Source organism: Lemur catta, chromosome 15, assembly GCF_020740605.2.
Source record: "Lemur catta isolate mLemCat1 chromosome 15, mLemCat1.pri, whole genome shotgun sequence".
Lineage (NCBI taxonomy): Eukaryota > Metazoa > Chordata > Mammalia > Primates > Lemuridae > Lemur > Lemur catta.
The window spans coordinates 12,453,803-12,474,580 of record NC_059142.1 but is presented as its reverse complement, the minus strand read 5'-3'; the positions used below and the strand labels follow the sequence as shown (position 1 = coordinate 12,474,580).

The window sequence follows — 20,778 nt, the reverse complement described above, 5'->3', positions numbered from 1 at the left end:
GAAATCTACTGTATTAAAAGATAACTAATAAAAGGCTGGGCCAGGTGGCTCACAACTGTAATCCTAGCCCTCTGGGAGGCAGAGGCGGGAGGATCACTTGAGCTCAGGAGTTCAAGACCAGCCTGAGCAAGAGCAGCCTGTCTCTACAAAAAATAGAAAAATTAGCCAGGCGTGGTGGTGGGCGCCTGTAGTCGTAGCTACTTGGGAGGCTGAGGCAGGTGGATCGCTAGAGCCCAGGAGTTTGAGGTTGCAGTGAGCTATGATGATACCACTGCACTCCAGCAAAACAAACAAACAAAAAAACCCTGACATTAAAAAAACAAGAAATAAGATAAAAAGACAAATTGGTAGAAACCCCTTGCAACACGTATAACAGACAAGAATAATTTCCAATATCTACAAAGAGTTCCTACAAATTAATAAAATAAAGACAACCAAATATGACAATGGGTAAACAACATGAAAAGATAATTAATAAACAATGAATATAAATGTCTACTAAACACATGAAAATTATTTCATTTCACTAATGATCAGGGAAAACAAGTTAATATAAGGACACATTTTTTTTTTTTGAGACAGAGTCTCACTCTGTTGTCCAGGCTAGAGTGCCGTGGTGTCAGCCTAGCTCACTCCTGGGCTCAAGCGATCCTCCTGCCTCAGCCTCCTGAGTAGCTGGGACTACAGGCATGCACCACCATGCCTGGCTAATTTTTTCTATATGTATTTTTAGATGTCCATATAATTTCTTTCTATTTTTAGTAGAGACAGGGTCTCGCTCTTGCTCAGGCTGGCCTCAAACTCCTGAGCTCAAACAATCTGCCCGCCTCGGCCTCCCAGAGTGCTAGGATTACAGGCGTGAGCCACTGCACCCGGCCAGGACACATTTTTCATCATTCAGATTGCCAAAATTTAAAAAGATAAATAAAGTTAGAATTGGGGTGGTGTATAAGATATAGAGCACTATCCTTTCCTATGTAGTTGGCAGAGGTGTAAATCAATGCAAACTTTCTAGGGGTATTTTGCCAGTTCCTATCAAAATTTAAAATAGGAATTCTCTTTCCTCCAGCATACATTCATTTATGTATTCAATAAATGTTTATTGGGTACCGTTTATGTGCCAGGCATTGTTCTAGGTGATGGGAATAAAATAGTGAAGGAGAAAGGATTTCTGTCATGGAGTTTGTGTTTTAGACGGAAGAGATAATCAATAAATACAGATGTAAATAAATTTCTGATAACGATATGAGTTATAAAAACTAATCAGGGTAATGTGATAGAGGCTGATGGGGGTTGGAGTGGGGGCTACTTCAAAAGAAGCCCTCTCTATGGATGGCAAGATGGTGTCAGTTACATAGAATCAAAGGACAATTTCTCCAGCAGACTCAGCAGCACGTGCAAAGTTCCTGAAGTGGGAATGGGTGTTGCTGGAGGATAGAAAGAAGCCTAGTTTGGCTCAAGAATAGGGGGAGAGAGGGAAAATGGTACTCATGGCATGTGCTGAGGTCAGGGAGGTGGGTATGAATCAGATCATGCAGATTCTAAGTAGGCCTAAGTGAAGAGATGGGATTTCATTCTCATCACATTTGGGAGCCACAGAAGGGCTTTAAGCAGGGAGTGATAAGAACTGGTTTACCTTTGAAAACATGGCTCTGGTTGCTGCTCTGGTTGTGGGGAAGGAACTACAGGGAGCCAAGACAGAAGCAAAAGCAATGAAGAAGCCTTTGTAAAAGGCTATTGTAAGAGACCATGTGAGAGAATAGTGATTTGGACCAGAGTAGCACTGGTGATAGAGAAAAGTTAATCCTATTGGATTAATGTATTTTGGAGGCAGAATGCCAGGACTTGAAGGATTACATAGAGCAATAAATAAGAGGAAAAAAGATGACTCTTGGATTTGAATCCAATAATCACACAAAGACAGAGGTATTAAGGTGTTCACTACAGTGTTAGTATTAGTGAAAAACTAGGGCAGCCGTTAAGTATTCAGCAACAGAACTGTTGAACCACAGTGCGCCCATTTCATTGTACCATCGGGGTATCTCCTGGAGCTGCCATGAGGACTAAAAAAAAGTAGTGTAAGCCCAGAATATATACTAAATGATAAAAGCCAAGTGCAGCCCCTACTTTTGTAAAACAAAACTATGACTTTATGTGCTTGTGCGCAGACTAATATTAGGAAAGTACACACGTTAGAGGGGAAGGGGGGGATAAGCAGGTTTCTGTTTTTACTTTATGCCCTTCTGTATTGTTTGAATTTGTTTTCGCAAGGCGCGTATATTGTATACATTTTTTCTTTTTTTTGAGACATTGTCTCACTCTGTTGCTCGGGCTGGAGTGCCCTGGCGTCAGCCTAGCTCACAGCAACCTCAGACTCCTGGGCTCAAGCAATCCTCCTGCCTCAGCCTCCCAAGTAGCTGGGATTCATGCGCCACGATGCCCGGCTAACTTTTTCTGTATATATATATTTTTAGTTGTCCAGCTAATTTCTTTCTATTTTTTTAGTAGAGACGGGGTCTCGCGCTTGCTCAGGCTGGTCTCGAACTCCTGAGCTCAAACGATCCACCCGCCTCGGCCTCCCAGAGTGCTAGGATTACAGGCGTGAGCCACTGCGCCCGGCCTTGTATAATTTCTGAAGTTGCAGTTCCCTCGTGGATATTACTAATTCCTACACAGAAAGTGTCCTGAGACTCCGTTTGCTCAAGGGAACATCTTTCGGACTCTGGCGCCTTTTGTCCGGACCACGTGTACCTCAAACACCACGGGACCGCCTCCGACCCGCCCTCAGCCCGTCCCTCCCGCCCTCAGCCCGTCCCTCCCGCCCTCAGCCCGTCCCTCCCGCCATCCCTCAACACTGCAGGAACTGCTCGCCCGCCGTCTTGGCGCCCGAGCGCCTTTACCCCGCGCATGCTCCTTCCCGATCTGAGCTAGAAAATCCAACCTCCTTTCCCCCAGTGCGCAGGACCACAGACCCCTCCTCACGCCCCCTGCCCACCAAGCGTCCGTCGCGGTGTGTTTGCGTCATCGCGCCACGCCACCACTAGAGCCTGGGGGAAGATGGCGGCAGCCGTTCTTAGTGGGCCCTCTACGGGCTCCGCGGCTGGGGTTCCCGGCGGGACTGGGGGCCTTTCGGCAGTGAGCTCGGGCCCGCGCCTCCGCCTGCTGCTGCTGGAGAGCGTTTCCGGGTTGCTACAGCCACGAACGGGGCCCACCGTTGCTCCCGTGCATCCCCCGGCCCGCTCGGCCCCACATTTGCCCGGGCTCATGTGCCTGTTGCGGCTTCATGGGACCGTAGGCGGGGCCCAGGTGAGTCCGTGGCCCCCGTGCTCGCGGCCGTGTGGGAAGGTTGGTCCCGCACCTCTGCGCCGGGATTATGGTGCACTGCAGCTGCAGTGTGGAGGTTGAGGGGAGGAGAACGGAGGGCAGAAAAGGGATCCAGGTATCAGTCCAGACGAGATTCACGTATTTCTCCTTTAAACGCCGTGAGTTTCTCTGGGGGGAAAAATGGGCCTTATTTCTCTGTTGCTAGGCTGTTGGTAGACACACAGGAATGGATTAGATTCTAGGCCCGGTCATTCACTAGAGTATGACCTAAAGCATCATTTTCCTCTGGAGATACCTGTTTTGGGGATTGTTTCGACTAAGTTAATGGGCATATTCAACAGTAGAAATTTACCGAGCTCTTACTCTAGGCCAGATACTGTTCTGTGCGTTCCAATTACAGCCGTGATGGCGATGAACATGATGAGAATTGAGTAGCAGAGGGCCTCTAACCTAATCCGGAAAATTGCAGAAATTTTCCAAAAGAACTGGGGTTTAAACTGAGACTCTAAGGATGAATAGGGGTTGGGTAGGGAAAAAAGTGGGAAAGGCGTTTCAGTCAAAGACTCATATGGGAAGGCCCTATGGTAGAATAGAACTGAAAAACAGAGCTTTGTTTCTGGGGCTCAGATGTGGAGGGGAAGAGAGTGCGAAGAGGTGAGGCTCGTGAGGTGAGTAGGCAGTGGTCAGGTCGTGCAGAGCTTTGTAGGTTGTGTTAGAAGGATATTTTGGATTATTGTAAGAGCAGAATCTAACATCCATTTAGTTCTGCAAGCTAGAAACCTAATTGTCATCGTGAGCATTCCCACACACCTCCATAAACAATCTATTAAGTCCTCTTGATTTTATTCTGAGAAGCTTTCAGATCTGTTCACTCCTTTCCATTTCTTTCCCATTGCCCCATCCTAACTTGAACCCCCATCATCTTGCCTTGGTGAGGGCACTGATTCTAAGAACACATGTGTCTTGTCTATGTTAGTTGCTCCTTTAATTATGTCCTACCCTCTCTCTCCTACTAACCCTCAAATTATTGCTATCTTTCAAGACCCATATACATGAAGTCTTCCTTTTCCACCCCTTCATTCGTGGGAGCTTTCCAGCTTTGTACTTCCTTCCAGGATGAGGGTTGTCACAGCCTCCTGGGTGGTTCAGTAATCTTGGCCCCAGATTTATCAGTTTGTTAGTCTTTAACATCACTCCTCATTTGTTAGTCTTCCTCATCGTTGAGGGTAACAAAACTATGTCTCTGGTATCTAAGCCCAGTTTCAGAGGCAGGAGCTGATTATATATTTTCTCTCTAAATCACCTTCTAATTCATGTTGCTCTCTTTCCTCAGTTATATTAGGATGGTGGTTTTTTTCTGTTTTCGCTATCTGAAAGCAGATGCAGAAATATCTTTTCTTTCATAGGTATTTGGTTTTTTGTTTTTTGTTTTTGAGACAGAGTGTCACTTTGTTGCCCTGGCTAGAGTGAGTGCCGTGGCGTAAGCCTAGCTCACAGCAACCTCAAACTCTTGGGCTTAAGCAATCCTGTTGCCTCAGCCTCCCGAGTAGCTGGGATGACAGGCATGCGCCACCATGCCCAGCTAATTTTTTCTATATATATTTTAGTTGGCCAGATCATTTCTTTCTATTTTTAGTAGAGACGGGGTCTTGCTCTTGCTCAGGCTGATCTCGAACTCCTGATCTCGAGCGATCCACCCGCCTAGGCCTCCCAGAGTGCTAGGATTACAGGTGTGAGCCACTGCCCGGCCTTTCATAAGTATTTGTGAAATATTATCCATCGTGCCTATAAATGTGTGATTTCTTTAATCATCTCTTTCAAGACTTCTTCTCCCTCAGTGCTACCTACATGAACTTATTTCTTGCTTATTTTCCCTGAATGTCTAAAGTCTAGAAGAATTTTGAGTAAAGAAGCCAAGAGTGATGTGGGAAACTAGGGTCCCCCTGTAATACTTTCTGTACCGCATTTCTGGGTGCATCTTGCCTTGAATTTTTTTCTACTTATGTCTCTTCTTTTGGATCCTCGATACATGGGATCATGTGGAGGGTTTCCCTGGCTTGCCCGTAGATTTTCATTCAGCAAACATTTATTGAGTATCTTATGTTTTAGGTACTGTTCCTGATCTCTAGGTAGATAAGTAAGACATGTTCCTTTCCGTCAGAGAATTTCTAGTCAGGATTAGAAATTGAGGATAAGTAAATAGGCCTGGAGCTTGAGAGAAAGATCCATTGTTTGATCCACCCATCTACCAACTTGGCTTTTCCACAGGTGCCACAAAGTCAGTAGTTCCAAAATGGAATTACTGTAACATAGTGCCCAATTTCTATTATAGCTTGAATTATAACAACGGGCTTCTAACTGGTCTCTTTCCCTTCATTATTGCCCTCTTTAATTCATTCCCCTGACAGTAGCTGGAGTTTAAAGTAAAATTCTGATCCTGTTTGCAGCCTTTTAAAATCCTTTAATATCTCAGCTTTCTTGCCTCAGGGCCTTTGCACTTATGTTCTCTTGGAATTCCTCCTTGTGCCGTCTCCCTCCCCCCACAATTTCATTTTCTTCTTCTTTCTTACTGCCTCTTGGAAGCCTTTCCTGACTACTTGTGATTAACAGCTCTTTATTGTACTGTTTCATATGTATGTATGACTTCCCTCTTCCACACTCACACAACTAGTGTATGTAATTAAAACTTATGTGAAATTTCAGACATATACAATATTTTGAACCACCCCCCCATGCTGTCCCTATCATCAAAATTTAACAGTGAACATTTGCCAATCTTCATTCCTCAACTCTGCCTTTTTAAATTTTTTCCTGCTGGAGCATTTTAAAGCAAATCCCAGATATCATTTCTTCTATAACTATATGTTCTTTTTTAAGAGAATTATTTTTTTCTGACAAATGCCATTCAGGGCTGGGTGTGATGGCTCATACCTGTAATGCTAGCACTCTGGGAGGCTGAGGTGGGAGGATTGGGTATGCTCAGGAGTTCAAGACCAGTCTGAGTGAGAGTGAGACCCTGTCTCTACTAAAAATAGAAAAAAATTAGCCTGTCATGCGCCTGTAGTCCCAGCTACTCAGGAGGCTGAGGCAGGAGGATCACTTGAGCCCTGTAGTTTGAGGTTGCTGTGAGCTAAGCTGATGCCACGGTATTCTAGCCCGGGCAACAGAGCAAGACTCTGTCTCAAACAAACAAAAAAAAAGGCCATTCAGAAATAGCTATATGTTCTTTGAAGGACAGAGGCAGTTCTGTCTTGTATCCCCAAGGCTTAGTACTGTCCTTTTCTCCAGCCAGTAGCTAATTATCTTTTTAAACATATCAGTAAGACTACAGTATTCTGTTTGAAACTGTACAGTAACTTATTGCATGAGGGTGTACATAATGTGTCCTCTGTTTACCTCTTGACCTCATCTCCTTTGATTCCCTGCTTGTCTGGACTGTATTCCAGCCACCCAGGCTTATCTCATTTCTAGAGCATGCTGAGGCCAATTTGCTCCTCAATTCCTTTGCTCTTTGCTGAGAAACTCAAGGGGAGGTGAGCTGCTTCTCATTTAGGTCTCAAAATAAATGCCACCATTTTAGAGGATTCTCTCCTGACCACTCTGTCTTAAAATAGTCCCCTCCCTTCCAGTCATTCTCTCCCATTACTGTTTTGTTTCTTTCCTAGCATTTATCACTATTTGAAAGAAATTAACATACTATTTTTTGTGTTCTCTGTTTGCTTCTTACCCAGTTTAAATCCCATGGTTCATTTTAATCACTTCCTTGCCTCTCTCTCCCTTCATTGTACTTGCTTAGTAATACCCTGTCCTTGTTAAATCCAGCTGTATTCTGTGCCTGCACCTGCATAGCTCAGTACAGTTGGAGAAAAACATATATCCTTGCTGATTGCTTTCAGTTTAAATTCATGGCCATTATCATCTCAAGTGGACCCTTAGTGTTGCCTAGCAATCCTGTTACGTTTCCATTTTCCTAGAGAACTATTTTGTGCCTCCTTCTTTTTAAACCTTTGAAAACTTTTCTCCATCCTCATTCTTAGCTGATGACCTTCTCATTTCACTGAGAAAGTAGAAACAGATGGATGGGAATTTCCACAGGCTCCCACCACCGTATCTACCAGCTTACTTGCATCTGTGCCTATATGCTCTGCCTTCCCTCCCATTACTAGGGATGAGCTGTCCATGCTCTTATCTAAGGCCAACCCTCTCCTTGTGCATTAGACCCATCCCCTCCCCACTTACACAAGTAGAGTCATGTGCCACATAACAATGTTTCAGTCAGTGCTGAACAGCATATGCAGTGATGGTCCCATAAGATTATAATGGAGCTGAAAAATTCCTGTTTCCTAATGACATAACTATCATGATGTCGTAGTGCAATACATCACTCACATGTTTGTGGTGATGCTGGTGTAGAGAAATCCGTTGCACTGCCAGTTGTATAAAAGTATAGCACATACAATTATGTATAATACATAATACTTGTTAATAACTATGTTACTGGTTTATGTATTTACTATTTATTGTTATTTTAGTCTGTATTGCTACTTACAAAGGAAAAAAGTTAACTGTAAAACAGCCTCCGGGCCAGGTGCAGTGGCTCATACTTGTAATCCTAGCACTTTGGGAGGCCAAGGTGGGGGGGGTGTCACTTGAGGCCAGGAGTTTGATATACCAGCCTGAGCAACATAGTGAGACCCTGTCTCTACAAAAAATAGAAAAATTAGCTGGCCATGGTGACATGTGCCTGTAGTCCCAGTTACTTGGGAGGCTGAGGCAGGAGGATTGCTTGAGCCCAGGTGTTTGAGGTTGCAGTGAGCTATGATGATGCCATTGCACTCTAGCCCAGGTGACAGAGCAAGATCCTATCTCAAAAAAGAACCCTCCCCCCCCCCAAAAAAAAACCAAACCAGTCTCAGGCAGGTCCTTCAGGAGGTATTCCAGAAGAAGACATTGTTATCATAGGAGTTGACAGCTCCATGAGTGTTATTGCTCCAGAAGACCTTCCAGTGGGACAAGACATGAAGGTGGAAGACAGTGATATTGTTGATCCTGACCCTGTGTAAGCCTAGCCTATTGTATGTGTTTGTGTCTTAGGTTTTTTTTTTTGTTTTTTTCCCCCCATCTTTTTAAGTTGGCTTGAAAATGTGTCTTAGTTTTAAACAGTTTTAAAAAACTAAAAGTAGGAAAAGACCTTACAGAATAAGGGTATAAAGAAAGAAAATATTTTTGTACAACTGTACAATGTGTGTTTTAAGCTAAGTGTTACTATCACAGAGTTATTACAAGAGTCAGTCAAAAAGTTAAAAAAAATTCAGAGTTGGCCGAGCACGGTGGCTCACGCCTGTAATCTTAGCCCTCTGGGAGGCCGAGGTGGGTGGATCGCTCGAGGTCAGGGGTTCGAGACCAGCCTGAGCGAGACCCTGTCTCTACTAAAAATAGAAATAAATTATCTGGACAACTAAAAATATATATAGAAAAAATTAGCCGGGCATGGTGGTGCATGCCTGTAGTCCCAGCTACTTGAGAGGCTGAGGCAATAGGATCGCTTAAGCCCAGGAGTTTGAGGTTGCTGTGAGCTAGGCTGACGCCACGGCACTCACTCTAGCCCAGGCAACAAAGTGAGGCTCTGTCTCAAAAACAAACAAAAAAATTCAGAGTTTATAAAGTAAAAATGTTACAGAAATCTAAGGTTAATTTATTATTGAAGAAAGAAATTTTTTAAAATAAATTGTGTGCATCCTAAGCCTACAGTGTTTATAAAGTCTGCAGTAGCATGTAACAGTGTCCTAGGCCTTCACATTCACTCACCACTCACTGACTCTACTAGAGCATCTTCCAGTCCTGCAAGCTCCCTTCATGGTAAGCACCCTATACAGATACATCATTTTTAAAGCTTATATACCATATTTTTTATTTATTTATTTTTTTGAGACAAAGTCTCACTCTGTTGCCCGGGCTAGAGTGCCATTGCATCAACTTAGCTCACAGCAACCTCAAACTCCTGGGCTCAAGGGATCCTCCTGCCTTAGCCTCCCGATAGCTGGGACTACAGGCATGTGCCACCATGCCCGGCTAATTTTTCTATATATGTATATATTTAGCTGTCCATATACTTTCTTTCTATTTTTAGTAGAGACGGGGTCTTTCTCTTGCTCAGGCTGGTCTCAAACTCCTGAGCTCAAACAATCCACCTGCCTTGGCCTCCTAGAGTGCCAGGATTACAGGCGTGAGCTACCTCGCCCGGCCATTACATACCATATTTTTACTGAACCTTTTCTATGTTTAGATAGGTTTAGATACCTATACTTACCATTGTGTTATAATTGACTATAATATTCAGTATAGTATTCTGTACAGGTTTGTAGCCTAGGAGCAATAGGCTATACCATCTAGCCTAGGTGTGTAGTGGGCTATATTGTCAGGTTTGTGTAAGTGCACTCTGTGATGTTTACACAATAATGAAATCACGTAATGATGCCTTTCTCAGAATGTGTCTCTGTTACAGGATGAATGACTACATTGTTTCAGTAGTTCTCCCTGACTCATTCATTATCAGCTTTCCCCTCTCTGTTGGATCATTTTCATCAGCATATATTTCAAAGCTGCTAAAAAAAAATCACCTTCCTGGCTGGGCGCGGTGGCTCACGCCTGTAATCCTAGCACTCTGGGAGGCCGAGGCAGGTAGATCGCTTGAGGTCAGGAGTTCGAGACCAGCCTGAGCAAGAGCAAGACCCCGTCTCTACTAAAAATAGAAAGAAATTATCTGGCCAACTAAAAATATATAGAAAAAAATTAGCCAGGCATGGTGGTGCATGCCTGTAGTCCCAGCTACTGGGGAGGCTGAGGCAGTAGGATTGCTTAAGCCCAGGAGTTTGAGGTTGCTGTGAGCTAGGCTGATGCCATGGCACTCACTCTAGCCCGGGCAACAGAGTGAGACTCTGTCTCAAAAAAAAAAAAAAAAAAAATCACCTTCCTTTAAATGCATATTTATTTTATTATCTATATATTTTTTCTGGGTCCATTTAGGAGTAAGTTGCAGACACTATGTCCTTTTATGTTGACATACTTAAGTGTGTATTTCCTTAAAAACAAGGATGTTCTCTTACATAACCACATTCCATCATCAAAATCAGAAAAATTGATCTAAGTTTTGTCAGTTTTCCTAAAAGTGTCCTTTATAGCTAAAGAAAAACAAGTTTCTAGTCCAGGGTTCAGTGCAGAATCACACATAGCATTTAGTTGTCATATCTCTTTGGTCTTATTAAATCTGAAATAGTTCTTCAGTGTTTGTCTTATGATCTTCAGATTTTTGAAGAGTACAATGTAGTTAGTGTGTAGGATGCCCCTCAGTTTGGTTTGTCTGCTCTTTCCTCATGATTAGATGAGGTGTGTATTCTCAGCAGGAATACTGCAGAAAAGATGTGTCATTCTTGGTCATCATATCAGGAGCACATATACTACATTATACGTTAAGATGAAATCTGCCAGGTTTCTTAACTGTTCTAAAGGTATGATTCTTCCATTTGTAATTAACAAGTGTTGTAGGGAGGTGATGTGAATGTCTCCTGTCTTATCAACCTTTCATTCACTTGTTTAAGAATTGTTACTATGATAGTTGTTCCGTTGAACTCATTCCATTTAGGCTTTTAGCCTAAACACTTTGTTAAAACAACCCTTTGCTGGGTGATATGGTAGCCCATGAAGGTCATTGATGAAGTTCAAAGGTCAAATTTGGGTCCTCATATTACTCGACCATTTAATGCAGTTGATTATTCCTTCTTGAACAACTGTCTTCACTTGGTTTCTGGGATGTCCCTCCTCTCTTGATTCTCCTGTTATCACACTGGTCACTCCTTTCCAGTCTTTTCCAGGAAAGACTGGTTCCTCCTGCCCTCTCTGACTGTGAGAGCTTTGAGTGCCCAAGAACCCAGTTCTTGCATTGCTTCTTTTCTCTGTTTACAGTCATTCTCTTGAAGAACTGATCCAGTCTCATGGCTAGCAACTCCCAAATTCACATCTTTAACCAGGATTTTTGTTTTTTTTTTTTTGTTTGTTTTTTGAGACAGAGTCTTGCTTTGTTGCCTGGGTTAGAGTGCCATGGCGTTATCCTAGCTCGCAGCAACCTCAGACTCCTGGACTCAAGGGATCCTCCCACCTTAGCCTCCCAACTGTATGGAACTACAGGTACATACCACCATGCATGGCTGTTTATTTTTAGTAGAGATGAGGTCTCGCTCTTGCTCAGGCTGGTTTTGAACTCCTGACCTCAAGTAATCCTCTGGCCTCAGCCTCCCAGAGACCTAGGATTACAGGCATGAGCCACCATGTCCGGCCATTTAACCAGGATTTTTCCTCTTAACTTCAGACTTGTCTATCCAGTGCCTATCTGGAACCTCCATTTTGATGTTAGTTAAATAGGCATCACAGGCCGGGCGTGGTAGCTCACGCCTGTAATCCTAGCCCTCTGGGAGGCCGAGGCGGGTGGATCGCTTGAGGTCAGGAGTTCGAGACCAGCCTGAGCGAGACCCCGTCTCTACTAAAAATAGAAATAAAAATTATCTGGACAACTAAAAATATATATAGGAAAAATTAGCCGGGCATGGTGGTGCATGCCTGTAGTCCCAGCTACTTGGGAGGCTGAGGCAGTAGGATCGCTTAAGCCCAGGAGTTTGAGGTTGCTGTGAGCTAGGCTGACGCCAGGGCACTCACTCTAGCACGGGCAACAAAGTGAGACTCTGTCTCAAAAAAAAAAAAAAAATAGGCATCACAAACTGAAAATCTTCAGCTGAGCTCCTGATTCTAACCCCCAAAACCTGCTCCCCCTTGCATTATTCCTCTTCTTAGTAAATGACAAATTCCTCTTTCTACTTGCTCAGCAAAAAACCTTGGAGTTGTTTTTGACTCTTCTCTTTGTCTCCCACCCATATCCAGTTTGATATCAAAACCTGTTGGGTCTACCTTCAGAATATGTCCAGATTCTGACTGCTTTGTATCCCTACTATTACTGCATTCTTCAGGCTGCATCATCTCCTGCCTGGATTGTTACAGTAGCCTCCCTCCTACCTCATCTGTCTGCTTCTGCGTTCCCAACTAGGCAGCTCAAGTGTTGTTGATTTAAAAAAACAAACAATGTCATTCCTTTGCTCAATTGCCGTCTCCCCCCATGGCTTTTACCTAAGTCAGAGTACAAGTTGGCAGTTGCCCATCTGGCCCCACTGCCTGGACCATCATCCTTGGTTACTCCCTTCCACCTGCTCACTCTTCTCCAGCAGCAGTTTGCCTTCCTGCTGTTTTCAGATATGTCAAGTGTGCTCTTGTCTCAGAACCTTTGCTCCTTTTTTCACTCTGCTTGAAACATTCTTTTTTTGGTTATCAATATGCCTTTATTTAAAAAAAGACATAATTAACATACCATGCAATTCAGTTGTTTAAAGTATATAATTCAATGATTTTTAGTATATTTGCAGAGTTGTGCAGCCATCACTGTGGTCGGTTTTAGGACATTTTCATCACTCTATAGAGAAACCCTGTACCCATTAGTAGTCATTCCTATTGTCCATCCCCTCCCTGGTTGCCTGTGACCCTTGGCAAACACTGATCTTTTTTTTTTTTTGCTCTATAGATTTGCTGTTCTGGCCATTTCATGTAAATGAATCTTAGATATGTTGCCTTTTGGGTCTGACTTCTTTTGCTTAGTTTTCAGTTTTCAGGGTTTGTTCGTGTATCAGCTTCATTCCTTTTTATGGCCTCTTATTCCATTGTTTGGATATGTAGTAGTTCCCCTTATTTGCAGTTTCATTTTCTATGGTTTTAGTTATGTAACTGTGGTCAACAGTGGTCCAAAAATATTAAACGGACATTCCAGAAATAACTCATAAATTTAATTAAATTAATGAATTAAATTAATAAGTTTTAAGTTTCACTCCATTCTGAAATCTTGAGCCTTTCTGCCTTGTTCCACCAGGGACGTGAATCATCCCTTTGTCCAGCATATCCACGATGTATATGCTCCGTGCCTGTAAGTCACTTAGTAGCCATCCTGGTTATCATATCAGCTGTCTTGGTATCACAGTGCTAGTGTTCAAGGCACCCTTATTTTACTTAATACTGGTCCCAAAGTGTAAGAGCAGCAATGTTGTCATATTGTTATAATTGTTCTATTTTATTATTATTGTTCATCTCTTAGTGTGCCTAATTTATAAATTAAATTTTATCATAGGTAGTGTGCATAGGAAACAACAGTATATATAGAGTTCAGTAGTATCCATGATTTCAGGCATCTGCTGGGGGGGCCTTGGAACGTGTTCCCTGTGGATAAGGAGGGACTACATTTTGTTTATCCATTCATCAATTGGTGGACATTTGGGTTTTCACTTTTTGGTTATTGCTGTGAACATCCATATACAAGTTATTGTGAGGACATACATTTTCATTTCTCTTGGGTATATATCTGGAAGTGGAATCGCTAGGTCATATGTTCACTCTATGTATAACCTTTTGGTTATACAAAAAGACCTGCCAGACTGTTTTCCAAAGTGGCTGTACCGTTTTGCATTCTTTTTTTTTTTTGAGACAGAATCTCGCTCTGTTGCCTGGGCTAAAGTGCCGTGGCATCAGCCTAGCTCACAGCAACCTCAAACTCCTGGGCTCAAGCAATGCCTCAGCCTCCCAAGTAGCTGGGACTACAGGCGTGCGCCACCACACTTGGTTAATTTTTTCCATTTTTAGTTGTCTGGCTAATTTCTTTATATTTTTGGTAGAGATGGGGTCTCGCTCTTGCTGAGGTTGGTCTTGAACTACTGAGCTCAAGCAATCCTCCCGCCTCGGCCTCCCAGAGTGCTAGGATTATAGGCGTGAGCCACCACGCCCAGCCTGTTTTGCATTTTTACCAGCAGTGTATGAGGGTATAAATATGTCTTGTTCTCACTTTCTTTTAGGTCTCTGCCTAAATAACCTTTCTGGAGGTGCCTTTTATGCCCACTCTACTACAGAAAATGCTATCTCCCTTCCCTACTCCGGGCACTCCTTTCCTTCTGTACTCTGCTTTATTCTTACTTATAATAGTACTTAGCACCTTCTGACATACTGTATATTTACTTCATCAGTTTAGTTTCTGTTTCTTGTAACTAGAAAATAAGCCACCCAGCACCTAAAACAATGTCTCATACAAAGTATATGTTAAATAAATATTCATTGAATAAATGAATGAACATTTCCCTCCATAAGAGGAGGAACTTTATTTATTTTATTCAGCTATGGATTCCTTCACCCACCTGACCCAGTGCATAATATGTGTTTGTTGAAAGAATCAATGATGCTTACCATTAGGGAGATGCAGGTGCAACAAGAGGAGGCTGACTGTCCGGAGGATGGAGAGGTTACTTACAGGCAGGTTGATGAAATATTTTTCATGGCCTTCTGGATTGTAAGAGAAGGGGAGGATTGGAAGAACTCTGACTAGCTCTGTTTTGGCTTCTTACAGCTCTAAGGAGGCCCAGGAACAGGAGGAGGAGGAGGAGGAGGATTTGTTTGGGGGTGTTTGGGGTAACGTTATCAGATGAGTTCAGAGTTCATTCAGCAAGCATTTATGGATGTTTCCTCTGTGCTAGGTACTCTCTGGGGATACAGAGGTAAAGCAGGTCCATCTTTGAAGTCTGGCCAATAGGATGAATTGGACTGTTCTCTGTTTAGCACTACTTTCTTGGGTGGGGCGTAGGGGAAGGGATCAGCCAAGATACAACTTCAGGAAAGGCTGAGAGACAGGCTAGGCTGCTTTGTATGTTACCCACAGGAAAAAAGGTCAAAGGCCTAAGGCCTCTAGAGGGATGGCCTTTGGGCTTCAGAGGAGGTGTGACTTCAGAAAGGCTTCACAGTGCTAGGACAGGGAAGGGCTTGGGGAAATTCTGCATCTTTAACATCCTATTTCTGACTCACTTCCCTGTGTTCCTTCCTCCAGAACCTCTCAGCTGTTGGGGCATTGGTGAGTCTCAGTAATGCGCGTCTCGGTTCCATCAAAACTCGGTGAGTCTTGAACCCTGTTTTTTCTCCATGGGGGATATTCCTTTAGGAAGTAGGCTGTAGGTACATCTGTCCAGCCATTGTCCCTGCCACATGGATTCAAGAGACTTCTACGTTCTCAAGAGGGTAGAGAGTTTCACTCTTCATGAGTTCACTTGAATCAGACCCCACCTTTTCCAGGTCCTAAGTTTCCTATTCCCCACCTCAGATTACTTCTGCTCTCTTCTTTCTTTGCTGCCTCCACCACACTCCAAGTTCTCCAAGTATTTCAGGAGTTAGAAACCACAGTGGATGTGGGGCAAAGTCTTACCATAGCCCAGTGAGAATAAAAGAATAGTTAGTGGCTTTATCTGAAGTCTAGCCTGTGCCCACTTGTCATGATTCTCTTCTTTCTTTTAAGGTTTGAGGGCCTATGTCTGCTGTCCCTGCTGGTGGGGGAGAGCCCCACAGAGATATTCCAGCAGCACTGTGTCTCTTGGCTTCGGAGTATTCAGCAGGTGTTGCAGGTAAGGATTCAGCTGCTGCCCTGCATCCTCCCCTACCTTCACCTTATTCTTCATCCTGGATGTCCTATGTTCTTTGAGGTTTGGACATTTAGTTCTGAGAACAGACTAATTAGAAACAATTCCCTGATAGTGGAATTGTTAGAGGACAGAGGACAAACTTTGAATAGAAACATCTTTGTAAACTTTTTGATATTTTTATCTACTGGGTTATTAAATATTAACAATTCATCTGACCTTTCACACACTATAACCTCTGACAATTTCACTTCATTAGCTTTTCTAATGAGTGACATCTCTAAAGTTCCTTTTTCTAGGTGTTTGATTTTGTTTTTTTTTTTTTTTTTTGGCCTGCTCCTTTGTTCTTTTTTTAACATTGTAATTTTTTCCTCCTGCCTTTACGTGGTTTCATGACATCTCCACTTACTTAGTCAACAAGCATTTTTTGAGCACATATGGCAGGCTGTGTGCTAAGCTCTGGGGAGACAGTAATATGTACTTAGACCTTACTTTCACGGTGCTTAGAGTCTAGTACTTTTTCTATGAAGTAAATGTTTACAGGTAGCAAGTATGTTCTAGGCTTTGTGAACCACATATAGTTTCTGTTGCATATTGTTTTCCAACACTTTAAAAATGTAAAAACTATTTTTAGCTTGTGGGCTATGCAAAAACAGGCACACACAGACCATATTTTGCTGATCCCTGTTCTAGTACAAGACATTCTAATTGAATAAGTATACAAATGAATGGGATGATGGAACTGAGGTAGGTGCTATGGAGGTAAAGACTGCAGTTCTCTAAGAACATGTAATGAGACTCTCACCCCATCTGGGGTGGTGTGGATAGTGGTGGTCAGGGCCAGAGGTCCAGGGAGGGCTTTTTTTTTTTTTTTTGAGCCAGAGTCTCACTCTGTTGCCCTGAGTAGAGTGCTGTGGCGTCAGCCTACCTCACGGCAACCTCAAACTCCAGGGCTCAAGCAATCCTACTGCCTCAGCCTCCTGAGTAGCTGGGACTATAGGTGCACACCACGCCACCCCGCTAATTTTTCTAATTTTAGTAGAGACGGGGCCTCTCTCTTGGTCAGGCTGGTCTCAGACCCCTAAGCTCAAGCAATCCTCCTGCCTTGGCCTCCCAGAATGTTAGAATTACAGGCGTGAGTCACCATGCCGGGCCTCTTTTTTTTAACTGATCAGTAGAAGTTAATTGGGCTAAGAAAGTGTTCTAAATGTGCAAAAGGCCTCAGAGAAGAGGAGCTTGGCCTATTTGAAGAATTCTAAGCTTGCAGGTATGGCTGGAGATATAGCCTGAACATAGGTGGATGGGGGCCAAGCCATGTATGGCCCTGTAGGCCGTGCTAAGGATTTTGATTTTTATTCTTGAAGCAGTGGCAATTCATGGAAGATTTTAAGTAGGGGTGAGGAGGTGGTGGTGGTGATGGTGACAGTGGCATGATCACATTTTCATTTGAAAATATCACTCTGGCTGCTTTGTGGAGAATGGATTAGAAAGGAGCAAAATGGAAGCAGAAAGACCATGTAGAAGACTACTAAAGTAATCTAGGAGAAAGTTCACAGTAGCTTAGCCCAGGCTGGTGGCAGTAGAACTTTGAGGAGAAGATTTTCGTAGTGGAGAGAGTTAGCTGGAAAAAAATGCAGTAGGATTACTGGACAGTATTGAAGGCCTGTGTATAGTTGGTAGGTCCACCTATTCCTACTTTCTTAGTAAGTAATTCTCCTTTGTTTTGTTGATACATGGCTATCTCTGATCTAGCAGGATATACGTGCTGAATGCTTTTTCTATAGATACATGTTAATTTTCCAGGGAAGTCCTTCTAAATCCAAATCGTTTTTTCTCGCTGAGTTCCAGGGTAGGTTGAGCCAGCTAGGAGCAAGCTGGGAGATAGGGGGTGGTTTTGGTGTGGCTGAGGCTCATTTTTCAGTCTTAAAAGTGTTCTTCCCTATTCCCAGCAGGGAAATATAGCATGGGAGAATCAAAGAACTGTTGTGATCTTCCAGTTAGACAGATCTTTAAAATGTGACTTTGTGATCCTCTTTTCTGCAAACAAATTCCTAGGACCCCAGATACCCTTAATACTAAAATGTAAACATATGTCCTTTCTGGGGACGAATATGTTACTCTTGGATACTTACGTCTCTCATGTCCTGTTTTCCTACAAATAATGGATTTGATGGTAATACTGATATTAACTGTGGTGTTTCTCAGAAGTCCCATGTTATGCCTCCTGCCCCTCCCTGGTGACAGTCAGGGGGAGGCCGGAAGCAAGGGCTGTTGTTGCTTTTCAGTCGCAGGACCCACCCCCCACAATGGAGTTGGCTGTGGCTGTCCTGAGGGACCTGCTCCGATATGCAGCCCAGCTTCCTGCACTGTTCCGGGACATCTCCATAAACCACCTCCCTGGCCTTCTGACTTCCCTCCTGGGCCTCAGACCAGAGGTGAGCCACTTTCCCAGCCCCTGCCCCTAGGCCCCTGTCAGTGGATTAAAGGATGTGGTGGGAAGTGATGGGGGGAATAGGATTCAAGAAGTGAGAAGGGGGAGGAGCCCAGAAAAAGTAATTGTATGCAGAAGGGTCCTTCCAGGGTGGTGGGTGAGATGGGGGTATTGGGCTCTTGGCATCTTCTTCCTTATTTTCTGTTTTTCCCACAGTGTGAGCAGTCAGCATTAGAGGGAATGAAGGCTTGTATGACTTATTTTCCTCGGGCTTGTGGTTCTCTCAAAGTAAGTATTTATAGAAAGTCCTCTCCCCACCAACATAAGCCTTGATAGCTCTCTTTCTGCAGATTCTGGTCCTGAGATTTCTAAATGCCTATTTTCTGATTGTCCTTTAAAGTTAACTGTCTCCACAGCTATAATTATACCACCTTGTAGCAGTTATCTCATTTAATCCTCACATATAAAGAAGTTGGGATGGAGTAACTTGGCTAAGATCGGCAGGGATGAAACCTATATCTCTCTGATGCCCAGTCTCTTAACCATGGACTCCTTCCTCTTTCTGCCCTGCCTTCTCTGTATGCCCTGCCGATTTTTCTGTCATGCTATCTTTGTTCCTAAAGCTCGTGTAATTTCCTCTAGGAAGCTTTCCTGACTTACCACTTTCCTAGGACAATTCCTCCAAACTTCTTTCTGCTTATATTCCCGACTAAACTCCTCTGTCGCTTCCCTACCCCTTCCCCCAAGTTGCCATGATCTGTACAAGGTGACTGTACAACAAAGCCCTGCTAGGTCAGACAGGCAGGTCAGGGTGTCTGTGGGTCAGGTGAGGGAGGAGGTCAGGGAAAGCGTTGCAGTTGTAATTTCAAGGAGATACAATAACAGATATGAATGGTTTGCAAATTCTGCCAATGTAGTAACAGTTAAAGGGCCATTTGTAATTGGCACATTTGTTATTTGCAGTGTAATTAGATGCCAGCTATACCCAGGAACAAGTAGGTGTTCCCCTGTGGATTAACTGTTCTCTCGTATTTTGTTATACTCACCATTGGCCCCACAAACCACTGGGCAGTCTTTTACTCAGATGGAAGCACAAATCTCTAGATAGCTGGAATTGGTGGCAAATTAGTAATTTTTTTGTGTAACTGGTGTGGTTAACTATCCGCCATCAGTATTATCAATTAAGGAGGAGTTTGTTATTCAAATTGTTTTAAAAGTAAGATTACATGGTTCTGTGACAAATCAAGAAGGTAAGCTCTTGAAGGGAAAGGGAACTGGTGTTTAATAAGTACCCACTATGTGCCAGGTACCCTGCTGAGTGTCTAAGATGTGTTATTTTATCATTGTAATTATTCTGTGGAGTTGGTATCACTGCTTTTTACACACGCGGAAACTAGCTCAGAGGAATTTAAGTGACAACCCAAGGTTATATATCTGGTAATTATTAAAAAAAGGGCAGATAGGTTTCAACACTAATGCTAGTTCTGATCAGTCATTTGTCGCTGTGTACAACTCTGGCTTGAGAAGGATTGTGAGTCGGAGCTCCATGGGTACGAGTGCTGTGATCAGAGTGTGGTCTTGCTGTGGCTTTAGTAACTGGTTTCTTGCAGTATCTGAAAAGTCTCAGAGCAGGTGATATTTCTCAGTAAACATGGGGTCATGTCCTTGGTGCTGCTTTGTTTTCATATGAATCCCATTAATCACAGCTAATAAATCTTTGGATAGGCAGGAGATAGGACTTTTGTCAAGAAGGTATTTGGAGTAACTCATGGATTAAATGTTCCTCTGTCACTTCCCCGCCTCTTCTCCCAAGTTGTCATGACCCATACAAGGTGACTGTACAATAGAGCCTTGCTAGGTCAGACAGGCAGGTCAGGGTGTCTGTGGATCAGGTGTGGGAGGGGGTCAGGAAAATGGATTTTAGTAAAGATTAGTAAAGCTCTGTTACTAAAGTTTTACTAAGTTTAGAAAAAACTGCGTATCTTGCAAAATGTTCTGTAAATTAACTTCTCAAATTCCACAGGCCAGCAGCTTGTCCCTGACTAAAAGTTTGTGCAGTTTTACTGCAAATGTTTGTTTCAGTTCAGCTCTGGTTTTATCTGCATCTGCGTGCACCCTCATGTGAAAGAGGAGGGGAAAGTACAGGGTAGAAATGTGAATAGTCATGGAGACTAGAATGCTAAGCATTCCTCTGCCTTTGCCTCTTAATTTTCAGTGTGAGTAGTTAGGGGAGTTTATCTATGATGCACAACCTTTTGTCAGACAATGTAGTTTTTGCAGTTAGGGCCTGCATTTTGAGTATCCTTTCCAAACCAAACAACAAACATTCGTGTGTTATTCTAGGGTATTTCTGCCTTTGTTTCCCTAAGAATAAAGTGTTTTCTGGGGCACTTTCCTCTGTTGAGGATTTTGGCTTGGTCTGTTGCCAACACCTCAGATAAGAATCTATTTTATGCAAAGGCTCCTGGAGTAGTTTGTACTTGG

At 43.2% G+C, this 20,778-nt stretch overlaps 1 protein-coding gene across 4 annotated transcripts in view; it reads left to right on the top strand.

Annotated features, from left to right (window-relative positions):
- Positions 1-20,778, top strand: part of PELP1 (proline, glutamate and leucine rich protein 1) — a 31,003-nt gene that overhangs the window by 2,039 nt on the left and 8,186 nt on the right. Inside the window, exons 1-5 of one of the 4 annotated variants that reach the window (XM_045527073.1) lie at positions 2,986-3,306; positions 15,281-15,345; positions 15,743-15,848; positions 18,149-18,298; positions 18,511-18,582. In XM_045527073.1, the coding sequence (XP_045383029.1) occupies positions 3,058-3,306; positions 15,281-15,345; positions 15,743-15,848; positions 18,149-18,298; positions 18,511-18,582 (642 nt within the window). In that variant the 5' untranslated portion in view covers positions 2,986-3,057. Of the gene's footprint in view, positions 1-2,985; positions 3,307-13,321; positions 13,343-15,280; positions 15,346-15,742; positions 15,849-18,148; positions 18,299-18,510; positions 18,583-20,778 lie in introns of those variants that run through there. The other 3 variants (XM_045527075.1, XM_045527077.1, XM_045527076.1) reach the window with 3 other exon arrangements.